Genomic DNA, 24,621 nt, shown 5'->3' on the forward strand with positions numbered 1-24,621 from the left:
AAGTGAAAGTAGCCAGTCACAAAAGGCCACATTTTGTGTGATTCCATTGATATGAAATGTCCTGAAGGGTAAAAATGATAGCTAGAGAAACCTGACTAGCAGTAGGGCTGGAGGTGGAAATGACAACTGACTGCAAGTGGGCACAAGGGTAGCCTTTGGGGTGACAGACATGTTCTAAAACTGGATTGTGGCGATGGTTTTACAACTCTGTAAGTTTTCTGAAAACTTATTGAATTGAGGGACTTCCCTGGTGGCGTAGTGGTTAAGAATCCGCCTGCCAATGCAGGGTACACAGGTTCGAGCCCTGGTCCAGGAAGATCCCACATGCCGCGGAGCTGCTAAGCTCATGTGCCACAACTACTGAGCCTGCGCCCTAAAGCCCATGAGCCACAACTACTGAGCCCATGTGCCTAGGGCCTGTGCTCCGCAGCATGAGAAGCCACCACAATGAGAAGCCCAAGCACCGCAACGAAGAGTAGCCCCCGCTCGCTGCAACTAGAGAAAGCCCACGCACAGCAATGAAGACCCAACGCAGCCAAAAAGAAAAAAAAATTAATTAATTAAAAAAATTATTGAATTGATAAATTCAAAAAAGTTTTTAAAAAGAGACTCTAAACTGGTAGAATCAGATACATACCTGTATAGTACAGCAATAACCACCTAATAAAAAGCCTACTCAAAAAAAAAATATATATATAGATATATATATACCTGAAAGATAGGCTCTGATAATCCTAGAAGCACCCGCTGAGCATTTGTAGGACCCAAGAAACGATGGACAAGGGAGGACCAGCCCAAGGAAAAATGAAATACAATATCCTCTTGAAAATCTGAACATAACTTGTGGCAATTTAGGTCATAGCTGAGATCAAATTTCTTGCAAGGAATCAGTGTATGTAGTTTATTCTGTATACCAGCTGGAAGTAATGGCTTCAAATTTTCTAGAAAGAACCGAATTATGATATTTTAGTTAACAACAGTAAATAATATTTTATAAAATATCTAAAGGATTTTATAATAAATCTTTTAACAACGACATAAAGAAAAAACTACACACGAACTTGCAGACATAAATATTACCAATAATTTCTTGCTGGGATTGAAGCATTGAAGCATTGACTTCATTGGTGCACCGATCAGCCAAATTTCTTCCCATTCCATCTTCTATGTGCTTATTTAACTCCTGTTAACAATGGTAAATGTCCACGTTATTTTTTTCTCTAGAATATATGCAGATTTTATTAAAATGTCAAAAAAGTAGTAAACACTAAAATGATCTTATTCTTTTCTAAGATGATAATTCTTCTGTGTACTTTATAGTTTAGCTTTATTACAAGAGTGCACAGGAGATGTAATAGTTTAATCATGTACTGATTGCCATGAAGACACTAAAATGGCCAAACCACTAAAGAGTGGAATAAGAGTCAGAATAAGATAAGGAAACTGTATCTGAATAACATTTAACTACAATTTAACTTACATTTTTATATACTTTCAATACACTTGGAGTAGGATGAAACTCAGAACAAAATTCATCAACCAAAACAGAGAGTCGACAAATTTCATCTGTCATTGCACATGAAACCTAAAAATATTAAAATATCAGAATTAAAATATTTAAACAAGATTACCAACTACTCAAAAAAATTAAATTGAAAAAACTTAAATATTCCTTTAAGGTAACAGATACCATTTCTAGCATTATCAAAAGTATTTCCATTCCCAGATATTATAATCACAAAGCTAATGTTACCCACCTTATTTGCAACCTCCTCTGTAACCTCCCTGATTTTTTTCTTAACATCCAGTGTTAAAAGGTTCATCTGGTTTCGGATAAAGTCCAGTCTATCAATTTGGTCTTCCCTCTCTTCTATTGAATAAACCCTATTATAGTATGAAAAGTAATTAATATTCAGGGTGTATTAAAGTCCCAAAGAAATTAAGTACAAACACTCACTTATATATTGAACCATCTGTTAGCATGATAGAAGAAAAAAAAATCTTGTATTTCAACATCTAAAAGGATTCAAATAATATTTCACTTATAAAATGTTTTACAGATGATTGGATATAAACTGTCTCTCTGCTCATGTGGTACCTGAATCCCACAAAGGATTAATAAGGATGCTAAATCTCCACCCATTTCATAGATATGAACAGTCAAAACAGAACTAACTCAATATTAAGCCTACTTAATAAACAGGGGCCAGTAAACAGCACTCTGCAAGCCCAATCCAGCCATCTGCTAGTTTCTGTTAAAGTTTTCTTGGAACACAGCCACAAGCATTCATGAACCTATTGTGTATATGGCTGCTTTTGCTCTAAAACCGCAGAACTGAGTAGTTGCCAAAGAGACAGTATAGCCTACAAAGCCTAGAATATTTACTATCTGCTAAAATTTGTCAACCCCTGGATGATATAGGAAAATAAAAGCCTGAGATCCTTTTAAGATCATCTTTCCCAAGACATCTGTTCCCAAGGCATGATTATACGAACCACCCTCAAATCACATCTTTTTTGTGCTACGTTTATTTCAATGTCCTATATTTTTATAAAAATTAAGGTCAATCCAGTGGACGAATACTTACTTTGGCTACCATAATAAAGCAACTGAGCTCACTATACAGAAACAGTGTGCATAGGGCCAGAGATCAGAATCCGGGTTCTGATCCTTGAGTTTTATATGCTGCAAATTCTCTAATGTTGTACATAATGCATTCCTGCTAAAGTGTCAAAATTAGGCAACAGACCTAGATATGAGTGGAGTTTTGTTCTCAGCAAGATCAAATACATTTAAAATCCCCAATTTTATATCTTGGATTTAATCTTAGATTCTTTATATCTTCCCATTGATTGGCTTAAGCCCACTTAAAGGTCCAATTGAGGCTTAACATCATTATGCTTATAACATCTAATAACATCTTAATCTCTGTTTCAAGTATACCAAGTTTGTGAGAACTACCCTCTTCTTCGACTAGTGTTGGCACTTTTGTGTATTCATTTTCATCATTACAAGGTAATAAATGGAAAAATATACTGCAATATAGTATGACATATAGAGTAATGCTTACCAAATTCACTTTCTGGCTGGCAGGTAGTATCACCTTGTTTGTTTACCAGCTGATATAAAACCACAACTGGCATAAAGGAGTGATTTCAAGGTTTCAATGTATGAATACATGAAAGATGAGTGATAGGTTGAATGTAAAAAGAGGGTCACCTGTTTTGGACTTCAAGAAATTCTGCTGGAAGAAATGGTTCTTTCACTGCTTTAAAGACATTTAAAGCCACTGAACATTTTAAAATCACAGCTCACACACGAGAATACTGAGATCCAGGGGATGTAAATGATGTATTTGTTCAAGGTTGTAAAAAAAATATTTATAGTTTCAAATATTCATTAAAAAACATGCAAGTAGGCATCAGCTAAACCTGCAAGGTTGATGTTAGTGTGAAAGGTATTTAATAATATAAAAATTTTAAACCTTAGTCTAAAGAATTCATATTGACACAAAAATAATTTTGCAATAAAATGAATTCATACCTTTTCTCTGCTGCTGCCACGTTTATTGAATCCATTATGTTTTTCACCGTTTCTAGTATCTGTTTAGCTCTGATAGTGTGCTGTTCAAACTTTGTTTTCACTGCTGACTGCGAGATACACTCCTGCGAGGGGCCCAAGCCATAACACATTACTGTAATTCCATCCCAACGTTTTCAGGAATTTAAACACAAAAACTTGCTGTTTGTAATGTTAACCAAAACAGACATAAGGATAGAAAATAAATGGATGACAAACACAACTTAAAATTATAAAGGTAAAAAAAAATGTCAAAAATTTAAAAGTTAAAAGGCTTTAACAGCAAGTTCATAGCTTTGTGTAATTTTACACAGTAATGTGCAATGGCTCTTTGACTATATTATTTTTTTAAATAAATAAAAAAGGGTGCTATTTTCAATGTTAAAAATGGTTTCCTATTAGGATTACTAATTTTATTTGGATCACCTTTAATCTACTTCTAGTCCATCTATCTTGATTTTTCTCATATTTGCAATGAAAACCTCATGAAGTTCTTAAGCCATGAAATAGAATTCTACATTGAAACAAATGACCGATACGATTAACATAAAGTTAGTAAAAAGGACTTCTACAGATTAAAGCTTGAACAAATTGAAATATATTATTTAACAGCAAACAACCTAAGTAATATTTTAAATTGTTTATAGAAAAATATCTAAAGCTATTTCTAAGATAATCCCATTATTGTCATTGGACTATATAGTGTGTGCATATAGGTCAGAATGATGCCTTATCTCATGTTTCACTTTCACTAACTGTAGCTCACAACTTACTAACAGTTGTACAAATCAATTAGTGTTTCATGACCTGTGTTTTTTACACAGAGAATACATCAGAATGCACCACATATGATGATGGATATTTCTTTTGTGAAATTTTGTTTCAGTTTCAATATATGTGCATATTACTTGTTATTTAAAACATTTACTGTGATTCATCATTTAAGTGCTAGCAAAATTATTAAATTAAAATTGGCCTTTCACTTTTACATCATAGAAAAGTCAAATTCTGTACTGACATAACATTTGAAAACAACCGCAAGTGTAGAGAAATACTATCTGGTCTTTGAACAACCAAGAACACTCATCTGGGTCACGACATCAAATGAGGGATATACTCCCCAACTCTCCAATATTTCCATGAATTCATCTTCTTGAACTTAATATAAAACCAGTACAAATTGTGGTAATTACTTCTGAAAGTAATTACTATCCTTTATCAAAATAAATAGCTTTTAAGCTTTAAAAGGTAGTCACTTAATACACTAGCACTATATTTGTTATGGTGAAATCATTAGTATATTATATATTCATTCAGTGTTCTATTTATAATCTATGCTGAGCCGTCACATCTCTAAAATGATTATTTCACTAAGACAGAAGAGACTTTTAAATTCTCTCTTTGGTATTTTTTTGAGGTATAGAAAACAAAGCAGATTCATTTCTTTAGCTATAGGGCACATGAGGGTAATTCATTTAGTTAACAGTTTATGTCTTAACTCAGAGCCCATTACTTTTTTTCAGTGCATAGTCTTACTTTTGCTCATTGTCAAGCTCATTTATACATCACTCAATTATCACTAATCCTGAAGAGATTACTAATAAGAAGTTACAGTATTCCTGTTCTGTATATGCCAAAGCAGAAGCCACCAATAACTACAAAATATTAAACATTTAAAGTGCAAACTGCTTATTTTTTTCCAAACTGCTTATTTTTTAATGACCAAAACAAAGTTATGATTTTACTTTAAATAACTATCTCATAAATTGCCAAATTAACCATCACAAAAACTATAATAAAAGAATAAAAATATTTTTAAAAGAAAAAAAAGTTAAAAGAAATTCTGTTCCTCGATGAAGCAGATCTAGATATCAGCAATGAAGACCCCAAATTTGTAGATAACAGCACAGTATTAGAGCTAGACTAGAGAAAAAGAAAAGACCTCCAAAAGTTATTAGGCAATATACAAGTTATTCCTTGATTCAAAAATATACATTGGTGAATAAGTATAAAGAAGAAAACAGGCAATCTTTTTCTAATTAAAAAGTATCCCACACTGACGTTCCCACTGATCAGAAAAATATCAGAAGTCAACTGCAAAAGGAATACTCTATTCCAAACTAAGTATAGGGAATGCTAATTTATTTTTTTAAATATTTATTTATTTGGCTGCACCAGGTCTTAGTTGCAGCATGTGGGATCTAGTTCCCTGACCAGGGATTGACCCCGGGCCCCCTGCATTGGGCGCACTGAGTCTTAGCCACTGGACCACTGGGGAAGTCCCAGGGAATGCTAATTTAAATAAAGGTTCTTTACTGAACAGTTTCTCAGAGCCCTTTATATACTAATATACTTATGAATCTCCATGGGAGACATATATAGCATGCAGCAGTTCCCAGACTTATTTTATCAGGAACTCTAATTTTCCAAGGAGAAATTTAAAATACTACACCAGACAATTTAAATTCCATCTTGTCAGAGTATCCTGTAGGCTGTTTTAAAACTTATTAAAGATTTAGAACCAAAACAATAATCACATCTCAATTATGATCATCTTCTGATTTTCTAATAACATCTACAGAAAACAGCTGATGATTTAGTAATATGTAGTTACAAATTTGTAAATATTAATATTTATGTGTAATTAAGACATACAGGGCTTCCCTGGTGGCACAGTGGTTGAGAGTCCGCCTGCCGATGCAGGGGACAGGGGTTTGTGCCCCGGTCCGGGAGGATCCCACATGCCGCGGAGCGGCTGGGCCCGTGAGCCATGGCCGCTGAGCCTCCGCGTCCAGAACCTGTGCTCCGCAATGGGAGAGGCCACAACAGTGAGAGGCCCGCGTACCGCAAAGAACAAAAACAAAAACAAAAACATAAACCAGCTTGTCAAGTCCCCTTGATAAAAGACCCTAAATACCCAATAACATGCTATTTACCACTCCCAATGTATTATTTTGAAATATCTTAAACTGACAGGAAAATTGCAAGAAAGAACACCAAGATACAATATACCTTTCAAGTAAATATACCAAATGTTAACATTCAGCTTTGTTTACCTTTCCTTCTCTCTCTCCATGCAGATCTATATAGGTAAGTCTATATAGATATTCATCTTTATACATACCTGTATATATTTCTTCCTGAACAATCTGACAGTTCATTGTAACCACCACAGCCTTACTACTAAATATATTAACATGTGTCTCCTAAGAATGGGGACATTTTCCTATACAACCACAAAACAATTACTGTATTCAGAACTTTTATCACCAGGACAATATTATTAACCTAACATACAGTCCATTTCCAAATTTCACCAGTTGTCCCAGGAATGTCCTTCACAACAAATTCACTGACACAAAACTATTAAGAATAGTTAATGGCCAAATATTTGGGCAAAAAAATTTTAGATTTCTAAACTGTGTTCAGAATACACACCTGTCCAAATATAGGCTGAAAACAAGAAAACATATGAATAGAATTAACATTGATTTTCTTGATTGATTTTATTTAATTTCCAAGCCTTATTTAACTTGGTACCCTGAAAGTTCATAATATTCAGCTTCTTTTAAACCAAATGAATCTCAAGAGGTCCATGGCAAAGATCAGACTGTTTGATAAAATGATTAACTTGGTACAGTTTTTCTTTATACAAAAATCATCTTATAAGACTACACACACAATATTGAATTCTAAAAACAGAGAAAATGTGTATAAAGGCCACATTTGTGATCACAATGCAAAAAAAATCAAGAAAAGTTAGATGATAATAATCAAAACATCTGAATTTTAGTAACTCCTGTATTGAATAGGAAATGCCAAAAGCTATCATTAAAAATTAATCAACAATGAAACTGGATACTGAAACCTATAGAATACATCCAAAGCTACACTCACAGACAAATTAATGGCCCTATTAAAGACCAAAAAGCAAAAAACAATCCCACTTATATAATGAAAGCAGAAAGAAACTTTGTGTAAAGATTAACATAGAATTTAATGAATAAAACCCCAAAAATACTATGTATCAACTGATAAATTAACCAAAGTCTTTGGAGGAAAAGCAAAGCAATCAGATCATTGGTAAATCCAATTAAGGTTTAAAATACACAGATATTTCTTGTATCCTTTATCTATCTATATATACATATAAGTATAGATATAGAAAAGGAATACAAAATTTTTTTAAATGAACAATTTTATACTAAATCATAAATTCTCAGAAATGCACCAATTTATAGGAAATCATAAATTACCAAAATTAGTTTTAAAAGTAACAAATTTCAGCTTTGACAAAAGTTGAAAAGAGTTGTCAGTGCAGTTACCAAAAAAAGGTCTGGCCATCCAGACAAAATTTTTTGCCACCTGATTATTTCTTTAGGTAAATTCAAATAATTTCTAGTTGATTCTCATTTTATATCATAGTTTTAAACAAAAATTTCAAACTCTAAAGCCTAACATTCTCCACAACTTCATGTAAAAGCTCTTGCTCATAAACAGTTTTTTCCATATATAATTTTTAGATGCTCAAATGAACTTTTACAATAAAAAAGTGAAATGCCAAGTTTCTTCTAAAAACATTAAAAAGAATAGTTCCTAAGTCTGCCTGATTATTGCAATCACTCAGGGAACTTTAAATATATAACAGATTCCTAGGTCCATCCTAGCCCTACTGGATTAGTCTCTGAGATGAGTCAGGAGTCTGCAGTTCTCTAAAGTACCTCATGTGTTTCTCATCATCAGCCGGGTTTGAAAACCAGTGCTCTACAGCACATCTTTTATTCTTCTCATTCCCACCTCTTCAAGGAGATATTCTGGGAAATCAAATGCTGTACCAGGAACCAATATGAAAGAGGTATAAATGTATAACTGAACAATATATGATTTGGTAGGAGAAATCAATGACAAACACACATGCACACAAACACACAGGAAGAAAGAAAAGCTCAATAAATAAGAAAAGACAAGGGAAACAATGATATGCTCCCCAATTATTTTCTCCATGGATGAAATGACTATAACCAGTAAGAGTGAGGAGAGCATTGAATCTCTTGTGAAACCAAAAGGGAAAGAAGATAAACAATGGTCTTTGAGTAACTGGGATATCATATATCCTATAGCTTAGTTTGACAAGACACCTACTGATATCCCAGGGACCTCTGATATCCCAGGGGCCTGAGAATGGGTTTTCTTAAACACCTTGTCTTTATCTACCTAATGGTCTTTCTCCCTCTCACCAAATTAAAAATAGGGGATAGTGAGCAAATGGTTAATTTTAAAAATTCTGCCAAGTACATTCAACATTTATGTCCTTACTATTAAGACAGTTACTACTTATAAGGAAGAATAATTACTGATGGAAGTTTTTTTTCATTTCTGAAGTATTTGTGTTCATCTGCGGATGAGAAGGAGATATGCAATCTAATAAGCACAACTAAGAGCTAAATTAGAGTCAAGAAGATTAACAGCTAGAGAATTTTTCAGTCAATGTAGAAAGTTTTAATGTCTCTGAATAAAACACCTACACCAAAACATAAGAGTATCTTCCCTCCCCCGTGCTGCACACACATTATCTATTCATGCACCTCAGCAGTTTAGATTCCTAAAATACAGGACCTATATCTTAATTATTTTTGTATTCATTTATTCAGGACATTTGGCATAAAACGTGGAGAATTAACAGGTGACAATACAGTTTAGAAATGTAATTAACTTTTGTCCAATGACACTAACTATGTTCTATCAAAAAAAAAATCTTCATTTTGCTCTATTATCCATTCCAACAGCAATTACATTTCTTTAATCTTGTGCCTGACTGTTGAATATAGAATATTTTACCCACTGACCAACAAAATATTAGAAACTAGTGTCTCATTTAAACACAAATACATTAAAGAAAAAGAATAGGAAGAAATTACAATCTTTAATTTTCCATTCTTATAGATCATCCACTTTGCAGGGACTTTCTTTCTTCCAACTTTCCTCGTTTTACTTGCTGTGTCAGAAACTACACTAAATAACACCAAAGGTTACTGACAAAGGTAAGCAGTGAAAACAGAAGATTATGCTCACTCTCCAACCAATGCTACGGTTTTACATTAGTCAGTACGTGAAATTCCTACCTCAAAGATTTGTTCAAAATTCTGAAACTCCTGCAATCTCGCCTGAAATCCTTCTGCAAGTGCCCCACCTGTAATATTTAGGTGAAGATTTTAAAACCTAGTATATAGCAAGATAAGATTTCTAGCATGCTATTTTTATAATCTATTTGTATTTCAAAAGGATGAAATAATGAATACATACCACCTTCTGGCATCCCCTGGGCTTTGTGCTTTCTAGCACTAAGAACTTCCTTTGCAGAAACAAAAAAGATACGATTCCGTGCTTCTAAAGGATCCACAACTTTGAGCTCCTCCACCAAGAAATGTAGGCATCTTTCCATGTGCTGTCTGCGTACCTAGAGAAAAACAGGGTATTAAAAGAATTCTAATAATTAAACAAATATAACAGTTACTGGCCTATACTAAACTCCACTTATAGTGATATTGTTACTATATGATACGGTAACAGTTGTCTTATACGTAACAACTCCAAAAATTCTAATAAATGAAGTTTGATACTTGCTGACAGGAAATCTTCCTCTTAACTTAATGATTCCTCCTTGAACATTTAATTTAAAATTCTGATGGACCATCAAATACTACACAACCATTAAGAAACATACCGTAGACAAACATTAGTGTTTAATGGCATGGGGAAAGGTTCCTAATTCTGTATTAAGGGTATATGATGTGTACATATATTTATGTAAATTAATAGGTGGCATGCAGGCAATACCCACAAAACTAGGTGGCATTTTAATTTCTTCCTTAAGCTTTTATTTTCCAAATTTTCTACAGTGAAGCTATTAATACCTTTAAAATCAGAAATTAAGTGCTACAATAAATTTGCTATAATGAAGTTATCTTTATTTGAAATCAGAACATAGATGGTATATTTTTCTTCTAAAAAACACTGGGGGGACTTCCCTGGTGGTCCACTGGGTAAGACTTCACGCTCCCTATGCACGGGGCCCAGGTTCAATCCCTGATTGGGTAACTAGATCCCACACGCATGCTGCAACTAAGAGTTAGCAGGCCACAACTAAGAAGCCTGCATGCTGCAACTAAAAGGTCCCACATGCTGGAACGAAGATCCCACAAGCTGCAAATAAGACCCAGCGCAGCCTAAATAAATAAATTAAAATAAATATTAAAAAAAAAACTACCCGGAATTAAAATTGGGGAGAATGCATTAGCTAGGGATTGGAGCTCTAACTTTAGGTTTAACAATAGCACTTGGGTACCTAAATTAGGAAGAAGGATTGGAAGTTAGTTAGGGTTTAGTACCAGCCTTTAGCATTATGGCTATGATAAGAGATCTCCATGTTAAGACTTAATAAAATTAAGCTAAATAGGAATGGAGAAGAACAATCTGTGGGTGATATTTCCTAATTCTCTGATGATTAAATGAGACCCCAATTTGAAAGAGTATGATTATAAAGCAAGAGTTAATAACAACAGGATATAAATCATCATATTAAGCAAAATTTCCATTTGGGGGGTGAGGGGAAGAATGAAAGCAAATAATCTAACATGTGAATAGTGATGGGATAGTGTAAATTTCATTTTTTAATGCATTTTCTAAGTTTTTTTTTAATAATAAACACATACTACTATTAAAATCAGAAAAAGTAGTATCAAGCAAATTAAATATTATTTGTAGACCAAATACCAGATTCTCTACTGTTTTTAAAATGAAGTTTCTAAAACCACCAGCATGACTAAAATGAAAAACAAAAAATACCAAGTGTTGGCAAGGATATAAATCACGTGGAACTCTCAATCTGGTGGTGGGAATATAAACTGGTATGAGCACTTCAGAAAATACTTGGGCTGTATTTATTAAAACAGCATATTCTTGGGAATTCCCTGGTAGTTCAGTGGTTAGGACTCTTTTGTTTTCACTGCCAAGGGGGCGAGTTCAATCCCTGGTCAGGGAACTAAGATCCTGGTAAGCCATGTGGTGAGGCCAAAAAACAAACAATAAACCCCCAGCATATTCTTAATCTGTAATCCAGCAATTCTACTCCTAGATTATATCCATGGATTACTGATACCTGTGTTATTGACATTTTGAGTCCGATAAATCTTTGGTTTGGGGGCAGGAGCTGTTCTGTGTTATAGGATGCTTAACAGCATCACTAGCCTCTACCGACTAGATGCCAGTAGCACACACCCTTAATTGTGGCAACCAAAATATTCCCTGGGGGACAAAATCACGCAGTCACTTACACTGAGAACCATTGGTATATACTCAGCAGAAATATACACCAATGTGCACCAAAGAGACATATACAACAATATGCACAGGGACCTCTCTGGTGGCCCAGTGGTTAAGAATCCGTCTTGCAACACAGGGGATGCTGGTTCAATCCCTGGTCGGGGAACTAGGATCCCACATGCCACAGGGCAACTAAGCCCACGTGCCACAACTACAGACCTCACACGCCACAACTAGAGAGAAGCCCACGCACCGCAACAAGACCCGACACAGGCAAAAAATAAATTAAAAAAAAAAGAATATGCACAGCAGCATTATTCATGATAGCTAAAAACAGGAAATTTATCCAAATGACCATAACTATCAGAATGAACAGATCAACTGTTATTCATAGGATGAAATACCACACAGCAATGCACTTCAGCTATGCACAACAGTATGCATACATACCACAAATGTAATGTTGAGCAAAAAACCTGACATAGAAGTAGATACTATGTGATTCCATTACATAAAGTTGAACAACCAGAAAAACAGGGGGTACTGGGGTGCTGGAATGTTCTGCTTCTTGATCTGGATCCTTCTTGATCTGGATCCTTACACAGGTGTCAAATTTGTAAATTCACTGAGCTGGACACTTATGATTTGTATACGTTTCTGTCATGTTATACTTAAATAGAGAATTAAAAAAAACAGGGGACTTCCCTGGTGGCACAGTGGTTAAGACTTTGCCCTCCCAATGCAGGGGGCCCGGGTTCGATCCCTGGTCAGGAAACTAGATTGGCAAGCTGCAACTAAGGAGCCTGCCTGCCTGCGACTAAGACCCAGCACAACCAAATAAATAAATAAATATTAAAACAACAACAAAGAAACAGAAGGACATTTCAAGATCTAAAATGATTAGATAGTACTTTTATAACATAACTTTCCTTCAAAGTAGCTTAATACTCTGTCTCTATCACATATCCACTTCAGGTTTTCTGTAACTATATTCTTCTCAAGAGAATAGCTGCTTATGATGTTCTATTCTATGAGATGTATTGTTTCTTCAGATAGCAATGTACATGACTGTACTTCAAAACTTACAGAAAAAAATAACTTACATCTTCCATATATTCTGGCTCTGATGCAGAGGCATCCCAACGATTATTCAGAATAAAAATATTAGGCTTGGAAAGTCGCTCATTTACCTTGTGAAAAAACTGTTTTTCCTGAAAAACATGAAATATCCAACAGTATGTTTATTTTTTAAAGCTACTTTATTTTTACCTTTATACTTGAAACTTTATTTGAATCTCAAAGTTTGAACCATTTAACAACGGTGATAACACCCACTGATAAAGGATCCCAAAGCACTCTGAGCATTAAACTTTCAAAGATGACAAAACTGGGCTTCCCTGGTGGTGCAGTGGTCAGAAGTCCGCCTGCCGATGCAGGGGACGTGGGTTCGTGCCCCGGTCCAGGAGGGTACCACATGCCGCGGAGCGGCTGGGCGCCGTGAGCCATGGCCGCTGAGCCTGCGCGTCTGGAGCCTGTGCTCCACGACGGGAGGGGCTGCAGCGGTGAGAGGACCGCGTACCACAAAAAAAAAAAAAAAAATAGATGACAAAACTAAGATATAAGAAAGCAAAAGTTAAGATTTTCCTACTCCTCCCATCAGTCTTTTTTTGAAATTCAATTTAACCAATATTTATCTGTTTCTACTATATGCATGACACAAAAGATACTGCTAGATATGACAGTCCATATTTTTAAAAAGCTACCTCCCATCTTTTTGAGGATTTAGACTAAGTAAATAATAATGTAAGACACATGTACAACACATCATAATAAACAATAAAGGTATATGCCATAAATAGTATAAATATCCAATTGAAATTAGGAAATGCTCCATAAAGAAGGAAGTGGTGATAAAGATGGGCTTGAAAAGTACTGACAACAGGGCTTTTTGAAGGATGAAAAATTGGGAGGGGGAAGAACTGTGCACAAAGAATAACATAAACAAAGGTACCAAAGTCAGGATGTGTATCAAAGTTTGTTTATCCAACACCTAAATAATGCAGTTACTCTAAAACAGGTTTTAAACATTTCCCTATTTTTTATACCATCAGGTTGTAAACAACTGTCAGTGTTGTCACAGCAACACGGTTTATGTGATATAGATCGGGCCATATAAACACTAATAACACGGTGACAAAACAGGTCTTGCTGGTAACACCTAGGTTTTAATGGTGTTTGGCCATTTATATGCTTTTGATGAATAACATTTTTTTAAGATTATACAATAGTTTTGGATATTAGATATTGAAACTCTGGAAAGTTTATTTGAAATAAGTCTGGCTCTAGACATTCTGGATAAATAATCTTGTATGTTTGACAGCAGCTTATAGTGTACACAGGTAAGCTGAAACCTACAGTGCACACAGATAAAGCTGGAAAAGGCTGACAAAACTCAAAGTATGAAAAGCCTTGCCTGCCAGATAGGGAGATGAGGTGGGAGTGTTATACTTTATTCAAAAGACTTAAGCCAACAGCCTAACAATTCTGATGCCTATTCCTTCAGAAACTTGTAAATAACCACAGTGAATGTCAACAACACACATGTATCACACCGTGAACTCAAATATTCACTAGAAGCTAGAGCCATCAAACCAGAATCAGCCCTTCCAATCCCACAGAAACACAAACCCCTTCGTTCACCTCTGATATTAAAGCTTCTTTCTAATCCATGACTTGGATTTCCTTCACTTTTCAGAATTAAAACAGACATCATTTCATTTCCTATCATTTAAACAAAATAATGATTAGACCCTACCGTATTCATTAGAGTTGATTCAGAGTTTGCAACCAAAACGAAGACATCAGCATCTAAGCAAAACTTATCAATCCAGCTATCCAGCTCTGTAGTGACATCTGTACCTGGACTAATGGGAATAAAATAAGAATTGTGTTATATATTCTTTAAAAAGAAAATTTAGATTACAGAGAGATAATTTTTTTAAACTTTTAAGAATTAGTTGAAGTCTAAAGGATAGGATTTCTACCAGTTATCAGTCTGAAGCCTAGGAGATTTAAATTACTTTCTCAGCTATAAGACAGCAGTTGTGGAAAGCTGAGAATCTGTGCTTTATATACTTCTATTCTGCTGACAACCCCCAGAGCCTGTCCAATCAACAACTTAACAAATGCTAAAAAAGTTTATTTACTAAAGAGAGAAAACTTCGTGATTTTTGACAAAGCAAGTAACATGTTCACTATTTTAATCTTTTAAATCTTTATGCTTTGGAAGACTGAAAATAAGCAATGGAAAAAAAGAAAATAAAACCTAGGCTAATATACAACCTATACTATAAAAAGTAGAGACCAACTGTCTATACATTGACTTGATATGTCCTGTGACAAACTGGCAAGTTAACAGGTTGGGGTCATGGATACAGTCTGGCCATGAAATAAAGAAAAATTAATTAGTTAATATTATATTTAAACCAAATATTTTAATTTTCCAAGCACCTTCTCTCATCTGAGCTATTTCTGTTGATTACTTGAAACTCTCTTTCAATCAAAAGGGAAGACACTCAACCAAAAAAATAAAGATTTCCATAGAACACTGAAATTTTAACTGAAGAAAACAAAGAACACACCACAATTTTAAAAAATCATTTAACTACTTTTTTTGGTTAAGGACTCTGCTAAAGAGATATGCATTACCATTTTATTAAGCACCAGTGTAGTAGGATGATTTTTGAAAAAACATATTAAATGCAGGTTAATCAGAAGAGCCTGAATAAATTACAAAAGCATGCCATTAATTCTTGAATAATGAAAAGCTGTATGAACTGTCCAGCGGTTATTTTGGGAAACTAAGTCTCAAGAATAATTACTGATTAAAAATAATACCTATTTAGAGTTATGTATCTAGGTATCTAGAATGAGACAATCTCTAAGGCCCAACCAATTATCCAAACTACAAAGTCAGTCTAGAGAAAAAGTGACAATTCTTGAAATTTCCTGTAATAGAATTAAACTGATAAATTGGCACTTTTATGAAACCATTAAAAAACAAAAAAATAACTTATCTATTCCATTACAATCTAGCAAATGAGAACAAAGCAGCAATTGAACATTTTTTTTTAAGCAACTGAACATTTAAAAATTTTACGTACTACATGCTAGAAGCAAGCAGCATTTCTAAAAAAAAAAAAATACAAATACATACGTAGAAAACAATTCATATGTAATTTTACCTATCCACTAAAACCAGGTCATCTCTCAAGAGGGCACATTTTGCCTTTGGCCAAAACACATGTACAAGACAGCCAGCTTTCAAATCTTTGTCCATATGAAGGGCATGGGCCAGCTGATTAACTGTCTAAAGTGGGAAGGAAAGAAAAAATAAAACTCTACTTGTAACAAAATTCAATAAAAATTTAAAATATTATGATTTGGTACATTTCTTTCTGCAAAACATGTAGAAAAAGCAGAACTTTAAATCTTTTGAAGTAAAACCATCTGAGCAATCTTGAGAAACCTGAGGTTTAAAATTACCAAGTAGGAAAAAAAATAAGGCCTTGAAACAGTTTACTCATACCATTCAACAACGATAATCTGGGCTGGAAACATTCTAAATGTCCAACAAATGGAACTCTGGCAATGAATCCCATGCAACCCCTGAAATTGATATTGTATGTATGAAAAGAAATTCACAATATGTTAAGAGAAAAAAAGCAAATCAGAAAATAGCATATATGGGACTTCCCTGGTGGTGCAGTGGTTAAGAATCCACCTGCCAATGCAGGGTACATGGGTTCCATCCCTGGTCCGGGAAGATCCCACATGCTGCGGAGCAACTAAGCCCGTGCACCACAACTACTGAGTCTGCGCTCTAGAGCCCACGAGCCACAACTACTGAGCCTGCATGCCACAACTATTGGCCCGCCTGTGCACCTAGAGCCTGTGCTCCACAACAAGAGAAGCCATCGCAATGAGAAGCCCGCACACTGCAACGAAGAGTAGCCCCTGCTCATTGCAACTAAAGAAAGGCCACGTGTAGCAATGAAGACCCAGTGCAGCCAAATAAATAATAAAATTATTTTAAAAAAGAAAGAAAATAGCATATATGATATAAAACCATTTTGTTTTAAAAATACAGAGAAACACCAATGTAACTCTATAGCAAAGAATTTCCACTGAATTTAGAAGTTTAAGAGTTTTGGAGTTTCTTTTCTTTTGCCTAATTGTATTTTCTGACTCTTCTAAAATGAGTTTATTGCTTAGTAATAAGGGGGAAAAATAAAGGAACGTCACTAGGCAGTTATTTATTCACACAAGCCTGCTTTATATCAATGACTACGCCTTCTCTTTCCATTTAAATTTCCTAAAATATTTCTATTTCTCAAGATGACTTCTGACACACATTAGTTCATTACCTTTCTTGTATGTGTTAAACATACAATTAAGTACAAAGGGCTTAAGACAAAATTAATAATCAAGGAAAGGGCATCAGTACACATACCTCGATGGTTCTTTTGTGATTTGTATGAAATTTTAAAGGGAAACATCTATTTTCAAATGGGCACAATAGTCCTGATCAGGCTTGAAGTGAATCTCCACAGTGACAATGTTAGGTAGGGGTTTTTCTGCTTGCTTTCATAAACTTTTTGATAGAATTATAAACTTGTATTAAAATCCTGATACCTGGGCTTCCCTGGTGGCGCAGTGGTTAGGAATCCACCTGCCAATGCAGGGGATGCGGGTTCGAGCGCTGGTCCGGGAGGATCCCACATGCCACGGAGCAGCTGGGCCTGTGTGCCACAACTACTGAACCTGTGCTCTAGAGTCTGCGTGCCACAACTACTGAAGCCCGCGAGCCACAACTACTGAAGCCTGTGTGCCTAGAGGTTGTGCTCCACAACGAGAAGCTACCGCAATGAGAAACCAGCGTGCTGCAACGAAGAGTAACCCCCACTCGCCGCAAGTAGAGGAAGCCCGTGCGTAGCAACGAAGACCCAATGCAGTCAAAAATAAATTAGTTTAATTAAAAAAAAAAATCCTGATACCTTACCTATAAAATTAAAATAATAAAAGCACCCATCTGACAGAGTTGTGGTGAGATTTGAGTTATTACAAGTATTTAGAATAGTGTCTGCTACTTATCTTGATTACAAAATAAGCAATTCCTTCATTTGTATGGCTTAAAAGCTTGAAAAATATTTTCATAAATATCATCTTATTTATTGTTTGTAAGTAATCTGAAGGGTATTAGACAGATTGAGTTACTTTCTCTGATCAAACAGCAAACTCACAGAAGGAGGACTAGACCTATGAATTCACCTACAGTTTAGCCAAAACTAAAATAGCATGGATCTTCACACACTGAACTTTTGCATTTGTGGGAGAGATCTTACGACTTAAGAGAAAGTGAGTATAGTGAGAAGCAGTGCCTTTTACCAACTGCTTTCATGGCAGAGTAAATATCTTGCATCCTAATTGCTTTTTATTTTTGTTTGGCTGAAAAAAAATCTAGTGCCACTGAATTCCTTAAGAAATTTATGAAAGGCAGGGAACTACCACTGGCCTTTATCTGATAAAGCTATAACATTTACTAATGAATATGCTTACCAAATATTCCAAAGGCAAAAACAGTTTCTAAAGGCACAGATGTGTCAAACACAGATTCCAGAGCTCAATTTTTTAAATAAAGTTTTCTTTAGAAAGACAAGATTTGAGATTAAACAGCAACAACACACTTCAATAATGTTCTTTTCACCAGGAACACTATTTTAAAAATTTTATAAACTTTTAATTCTAATTTACTTTCATTTAGTTGAGGACAGGTTTTATTCTTCCAGTAACTTAGCTCTGAAGCAAAAGAATTTTAGAAAATTCAAAATATTAGTGATGGTTTTAAAAGCTATGAATAGAAATACTAATGGTTCTTCCATTAGTATTTCTTGTAAAAAATTTTTACAAGTATCTTAAAAGTATCTTCTTGTAAAAATTTTTTTAAAAGAACAAGTTAAGGACATTATGTCAGGTACATTATGTTGCTAAAGATCAAACAGTATACCTTCACATTCTTTTTTTCATCTGACCCTTCTGTCATGAGATAGGCTTTATCTCCATCCGTTCCTTCAACACTCAGGAAGCAATTGGTTGTATGGCCAATTCCACTAGGGAGGACTTTATCCCACAACATGGCATTGATAACAGAGCTCTTCCCACTGCTTGTCCTGAAGAATGAATACACAAAATCATGGCAAAACATAATGGTAAAAACTTTGTTCTTTCACTGGGTCAAAGGCCAACTTTTTTAGAATGCAAATTTTGTAAAAAAAATTTCATCAGATTACAATCTGAAATCACAGCCCACTCTTCCCATCACAAGATGTGGTCTAACATCTCATCTTAAATCTGGGCTGGACCTTTTCACACGCAAAGCTCATTCCTCTTTCTTCTTCTCAAGCAGGACAACTGAGTCATCACTTCTCCAGGAGGCCTCTTCCCTCCCACTCCTATACCACCCTAACCTGGGGTAGGCCTCTTTCATAGACCTACTTCACACTAGACTCTGTTTAAGGCCCTGAGAATATGGTCAAGTGGAAGAAGCAGGTAACAACATAAAACAAAAAACAAACAAAAACAGATCTTTGAGAAAAGTTTTCAAGGACATAAACAGGGTGCTTTAGCAGAGAATAACTGAGAAGGAATACCTTAGAGTGGTCCGGAAAGGTTTCTGCTGTAGTAACATTTAGGATGAGATTTGAAGAGTGAGAAGGAGTCAGACATACAACAAGGCAAAGAGAATTCTAGGCATAGGAAATTGCAAGTGCTAAAGCCCTAAGATGGGAAATAGCTTAGAAGGCCTATGAGGTTAGTGAGTAAATAAATGCTTCTATTGGTGAACAGCACATGATATCTGAACAATCAAGTGGGGGCCTCGTCATTTCTCTTTGCATCTCTAGTACCTAACAGAGTGACTGGTACATAGGTAGTTAACAAATGGTCCTTAAATTAATGTATGAGCTGTGGCAGAAATCATTCTACCACTCCAGAAGTTTCATTAAGGAATGGCATTTCTTATTCTCCCTCTGGGAATCATGGAGCTGAAAATCCTTTTGGAAGGCACACCTGATAATCAATAGAAACTTAAAAAGAGTAAGTCACAAATTATACTTATCTGTTTTTCTATTCTTACAGCTGGCTAAGAAGCCAATTCTTAGAGATAAGCATTCCTAAAAAGCAAAAATATAGCTTCATAAAGCTATATTTTATACCAGGAGCTAAAATGAACAAGTTCTTTTACATGCTAATAGCTTTAACATTTAATACAGGCAGAAACTGTTGTGAAGAGAAGAGGGAAGAATATCACTTGCTGCAACATCAGAAACAGAGCTGCGGATATGATCAAGAAAAGCTAATATCTGGAAACTACCCTTGAGAAGAAATAATAAAGGATTACCTGCCAAAAAATGCCACTTTCATATGTCTCCGAGACAGCACCTCACCAATGATGGAAAGCTTATTTTTATACCTCTGTATTTCTATCAGATCATCCTCAGTAGCTACTCGGTCAAGTTCTGGATTCTTGTATGTTGCTGTAAAATTGAAACAGTATTAGAGAAAGTAATATAGATGAACATTAAGTTAATTATAAAACAGAATACTTAAGATATACATATATTTGGGTTTTGTTCTATATTAACATGATATTTGAAAATAAAAATAACCTGGTATCTGAATATTTGGTAAAAGGTGAATGCCTTGTTGTAATGGGTCATAAGAATACTGCCCAAAAGAATTTCAAAATTATTAAAAATTACAGGGGTCCAGTCAAAAGGGTATTTATTATTCATCTAGGTCTCAAAGATACAAAATACCCACCTAAGACAAAAAAGCATTTCTGAACAGCAAAACTAGAACCTAATATCCACCTATTATTATTCCATCCTGATAGGAGCTTCAAATCTTGAACTGAGAAGAGGGATTCACATGCTAAGAGTGAGGTTTGAATGGGCAGTCCCCCCAAAATAAAGATATGGTTCAAGGAGGTCTTCAAGCCAGGTAAGACCTTGCTGTCTTACCACTTCTTGTCTGCTTCCCACAGGGGTGGAGCAAGACAGCTCCTTGAACATGAATGAAAAGAGAACTGCAGACTGTAACCCACTCCTGTCAGGTTTGGGAGTAACTGCCTACACCAGCCCCAATCTCTCTTCCTCCAGAGATGGGGGTAGCTGGGAAAGCAACGATTTGAAAAGTAGGAAAGTATCTCAGTTTTGTTTATATTTCAGGAATATACATTTTACATTTTTTTTCACCTCATTTTGAAGGTGAAAACATGAAGATTCATTTGGCTATCTGAATGGTCCTAATTAGAGACAAATACTGACACAACTTACTGAGTGACCATCTAATTAAACTTAAGCTTCACATCTCACCATACTTTTCAAGTACATTGATAAAATATGTGCAATTTGGTGAATACCGGCAAGACTGGCTTAAATACCATTACATTCGTCTTTGTTTTTCATTTCATTCTTGCTCTTCTACGTGCTTCCTGATTTACTCGCTTTGCCTCTTTTTTGCAACAATTTTTTCTGAGGTTTTAGAACCAGTAATGTAAGCAGATAGGTTAGGGGGTCCCTGGAGAAAGAGAACCAGAAATGGCTTTCTTGACTTAAGAGAATCCATCCTGGCCTAAGCCATTTTGTGATCTAAGCCTGGCCACAATGCTCGTCCTTGAACAGGTCTCAGTAATTGATGATCTTAAGGGAACAAAGGAATGCAGCAAAAGAGAAAGGGTAGTCAAACAATAGTGAGTGATAAAGCAGAGTCCTAGTTCCTCCTCAAGAGACATACGTGTGTGTGTGTGTGTGTGTGTGTGTGTGTGTGTGTGTGTGTATGTGTGTTATCTATCTATCTATCTATCTATCTTTGCGTTCTGCAGGAACTAAAATCCCTACCCAGGTGGAGAACTGAATGATGATGTTGACCCTCCTGACTTCAGTCAACCAAGACCTGGACTCTGTTGATCTTTGCTCCAATTCTATGCTGAATTCTCCTCTGCTCAAGCCCCTTCATAAATACACATGTACCCTTAGCTTAAAACTTCCCCAATTTTGCTGTTTGGGGACACACTGCTTTAGGAAAGATCCCCAGTGTTCTCCTTACCTGCTGCAAGTAACAAATCCTTCCTTCTCCCGATCTGTGGTTTGGTTGTGTCTACTGGCTCGATACCCACCAATAACAGTAACATTGAATTCAGATTCTAAAGCTGAATTCACTAGCTCCTAGAGTAATAGCTCCTAGCATCTGTTACATGCTCAATACACAGAAGATGTTACATTTAACTTCATTTTCACTTCCCATCAACTTTTGTAGAATAACATATTATTCAAAAGTCACCATGCCAGCTCAAATTCTTTCCAAATTGAAAACTAAAATTCTGAACCAGTATTTTTTTCCTCATTCAACAGCAAAACTTGTGTCAGATCTGGTAATACGGACAAAATAATAAGGCAGGATCCCTACTCTCAAGAAACTCAAAATCTGGTGAAAGAGAATTAGGAAGGACAAGGAAAAAAGTTTGATTCTACCAACCTACCAAATGTTTTCCCACTGTCACAGGAGTTTACAGAATCCCTCCCTTTTCACTGTATGCTTGAAGGTCAACAATTAACTCTAAAGTAGTATTTCCCAGTATGACATTCTCACCACCTTTGTTTGAACAGTTACACTCTGTTTAAGAAAACTCCTTTTGCCCTTTCCCCACTGCATCCCAGCCTCATTTGAGAAGATAAGAAAGGTCTCAGATCTTGGCTTAACTGCTGAGTTGATGGGGGTGGTAAGTATAATGGCTAAATGTGGGCTGCCTAACTTTCAGTCTGGGCATTTACTAGCTGCGTGGTCTTTGGTAAGCTGCTTACATTTTCTGTGCCTTAGTTCCTTCATTTTTTTTTTTTTTTTTTGCGGTATGCGGGCCTCTCACTGTTGTGGCCTCTCCCTTTGCAGAGCACAGGCTCCGGACATGCAGGCTCAGCAGCCATGGCTCACGGGCCTAGCCGCTCCGCGGCATGTGGGATCTTCCCGGACCGGGGCACGAACCCGTGTCCCCTGCATTGGCAGGTGGACTCTCAACCACTGCGCCACCAGGGAAGCCCGCCTTCATTTTTAAAATGAGTGTGATTAAAATCTGCCTCAGTGTTGATTTGAGGATTAAATGAGTTATTAATAAAATAAAGTGCTTAGAATAGGACCTCACATATGCACTTCGTTCTTAGTTGCTATTAATATAATTCAATCTTCCTCTTTTGGAGGGCAGAAGTGGGTTTTATTTGTTATGGTATCTCTCATAGAGCACAATCCCCTGTATGTGTTCAGTAACCAAGGTTGAAAGAATAAAGCACCTTTATATATTTTCAAAAGTAATTATTTAAAAAACTTAGAGGAGCTAACCTTCAACAAAATGTGATCCTTCAGTAACAAACTCCAGTAACTGGTCAAAGATTGCTGTAATTGTCTTCTTAGCCAGCACAAAGTGCTTCAGTGGAGAAGCAGTTTCTGCCATTATGCTGAAAATAAAAAGTTAGAAAAGTACAAATTAAACTGGATGATAAAGACATGTGAGTTAACAACACTTCCAGCAACATTAACTCCCCAATGAAACAAACTTACAAACTTCCAAACTTTTAGATTTATTTCTGGGGGAAAGAAGTGTTTTATTTATATATTCACTTTTTGGCTGCCTCGGGTGCGGCATGGGGGGTTCCAGAGTGCATGTGCTCTGTAGTTGGGGTATGCAGACTCTCTAGTTGTGGAGCGTGGGCTTAGTTACCCCGTGGCATGTGGGATCTTAGTTCCCCAACCAGGGATAGATTGAACCTACGTCCCCCGGCATTGCAGGACGGATTCCTAACCACTGGATCACCAGGGAAGTCCCTGGGGGAGAAGTGTTTTAGTCAGACAATTAAAAACTACTTTTGGGTGATATTCCACTAAAATAAGTGAATTCAATTGGCCAAAATCTTGATTGCAATTTCTACTTTAGTTCCCTTTGCTGATGATGAAACTGGCCAAATTCTGATTGCATGTGACTCTTAACTACATCAGGGAACACGGCAGCGAGTGACATGAAGCCAAGTTCACGAACAGTAACTAAGTTATTACGTTTTTCAACCTGGACCTCTAGGTGAGTGGAGGTGGATATGCAGAATGAGGAAATAAAATTCCAAGATCATAATGCAATACTAACGTTTAGAAAGAAGTAGTTCTCGTCATAACAAATAAGGAGGCAAGCCTTAAAGCGAGTATTAACGTTTCCAGCCAAAGTACCAAGAACTTCAAGGAGTGTAAGTTAAGAAAAATAAGTTTTGGTGGCAGCTTCTCCTGAAAAGACACCAAACAAAAATGATCACACACCAGTCTAATCCTGGTATGCATGTGTGTTAAATGGAGCAAAGCGGCCATAAAGAAGGCTGAGCCTTCCAAAGCGTCAGGAAATGACTGACCAAAGGGGACAAGCGAGAAAACACGGTGGGGGTAACAACTCGGTTCAGCTGGTGGTGAACGCCGACCTTGAAGAAAGGCCTTCCCAGTCCTCCACACCAGGCGCTGGAGCCCCGCCCGCAGGGCTTGGGGCCAGACCCCACCCCTGGCCCGCTTGCGCCGGCCCCGGCTCACGGTATCCCGGGCTCCGGGCTCGCGGGCTCCGCGGGCCTAACCCG

At 36.1% G+C, this 24,621-nt stretch overlaps 1 protein-coding gene across 4 annotated transcripts in view; it reads right to left on the minus strand.

The window, feature by feature from the left end:
• MFN1 (mitofusin 1) overlaps window positions 1-24,621 on the minus strand; it is a 34,577-nt gene that overhangs the window by 9,676 nt on the left and 280 nt on the right. For 2 of the 4 annotated variants that reach the window (XM_060011097.1, XM_060011098.1), the window contains exons 2-15: window positions 24,150-24,283; window positions 23,354-23,469; window positions 20,361-20,496; window positions 18,969-19,131; window positions 16,147-16,271; window positions 14,718-14,826; window positions 13,006-13,113; window positions 9,884-10,037; window positions 9,703-9,770; window positions 3,545-3,666; window positions 1,758-1,884; window positions 1,481-1,585; window positions 1,081-1,183; window positions 712-941 (exon numbers count right to left, since the gene is read on the minus strand). In XM_060011097.1, the coding sequence (XP_059867080.1) occupies window positions 712-941; window positions 1,081-1,183; window positions 1,481-1,585; window positions 1,758-1,884; window positions 3,545-3,666; window positions 9,703-9,770; window positions 9,884-10,037; window positions 13,006-13,113; window positions 14,718-14,826; window positions 16,147-16,271; window positions 18,969-19,131; window positions 20,361-20,496; window positions 23,354-23,465 (1,662 nt within the window). In that variant the 5' untranslated portion in view covers window positions 23,466-23,469; window positions 24,150-24,283. The remainder of the gene's footprint in view (window positions 1-711; window positions 942-1,080; window positions 1,184-1,480; window positions 1,586-1,757; window positions 1,885-3,544; window positions 3,667-9,702; window positions 9,771-9,883; window positions 10,038-13,005; window positions 13,114-14,717; window positions 14,827-16,146; window positions 16,272-18,968; window positions 19,132-20,360; window positions 20,497-23,353; window positions 23,470-24,149; window positions 24,284-24,621) is intronic. The other 2 variants (XM_060011099.1, XM_060011096.1) reach the window with 1 other exon arrangement.

This window comes from Delphinus delphis, chromosome 4, assembly GCF_949987515.2.
Source record: "Delphinus delphis chromosome 4, mDelDel1.2, whole genome shotgun sequence".
NCBI lineage: Eukaryota > Metazoa > Chordata > Mammalia > Artiodactyla > Delphinidae > Delphinus > Delphinus delphis.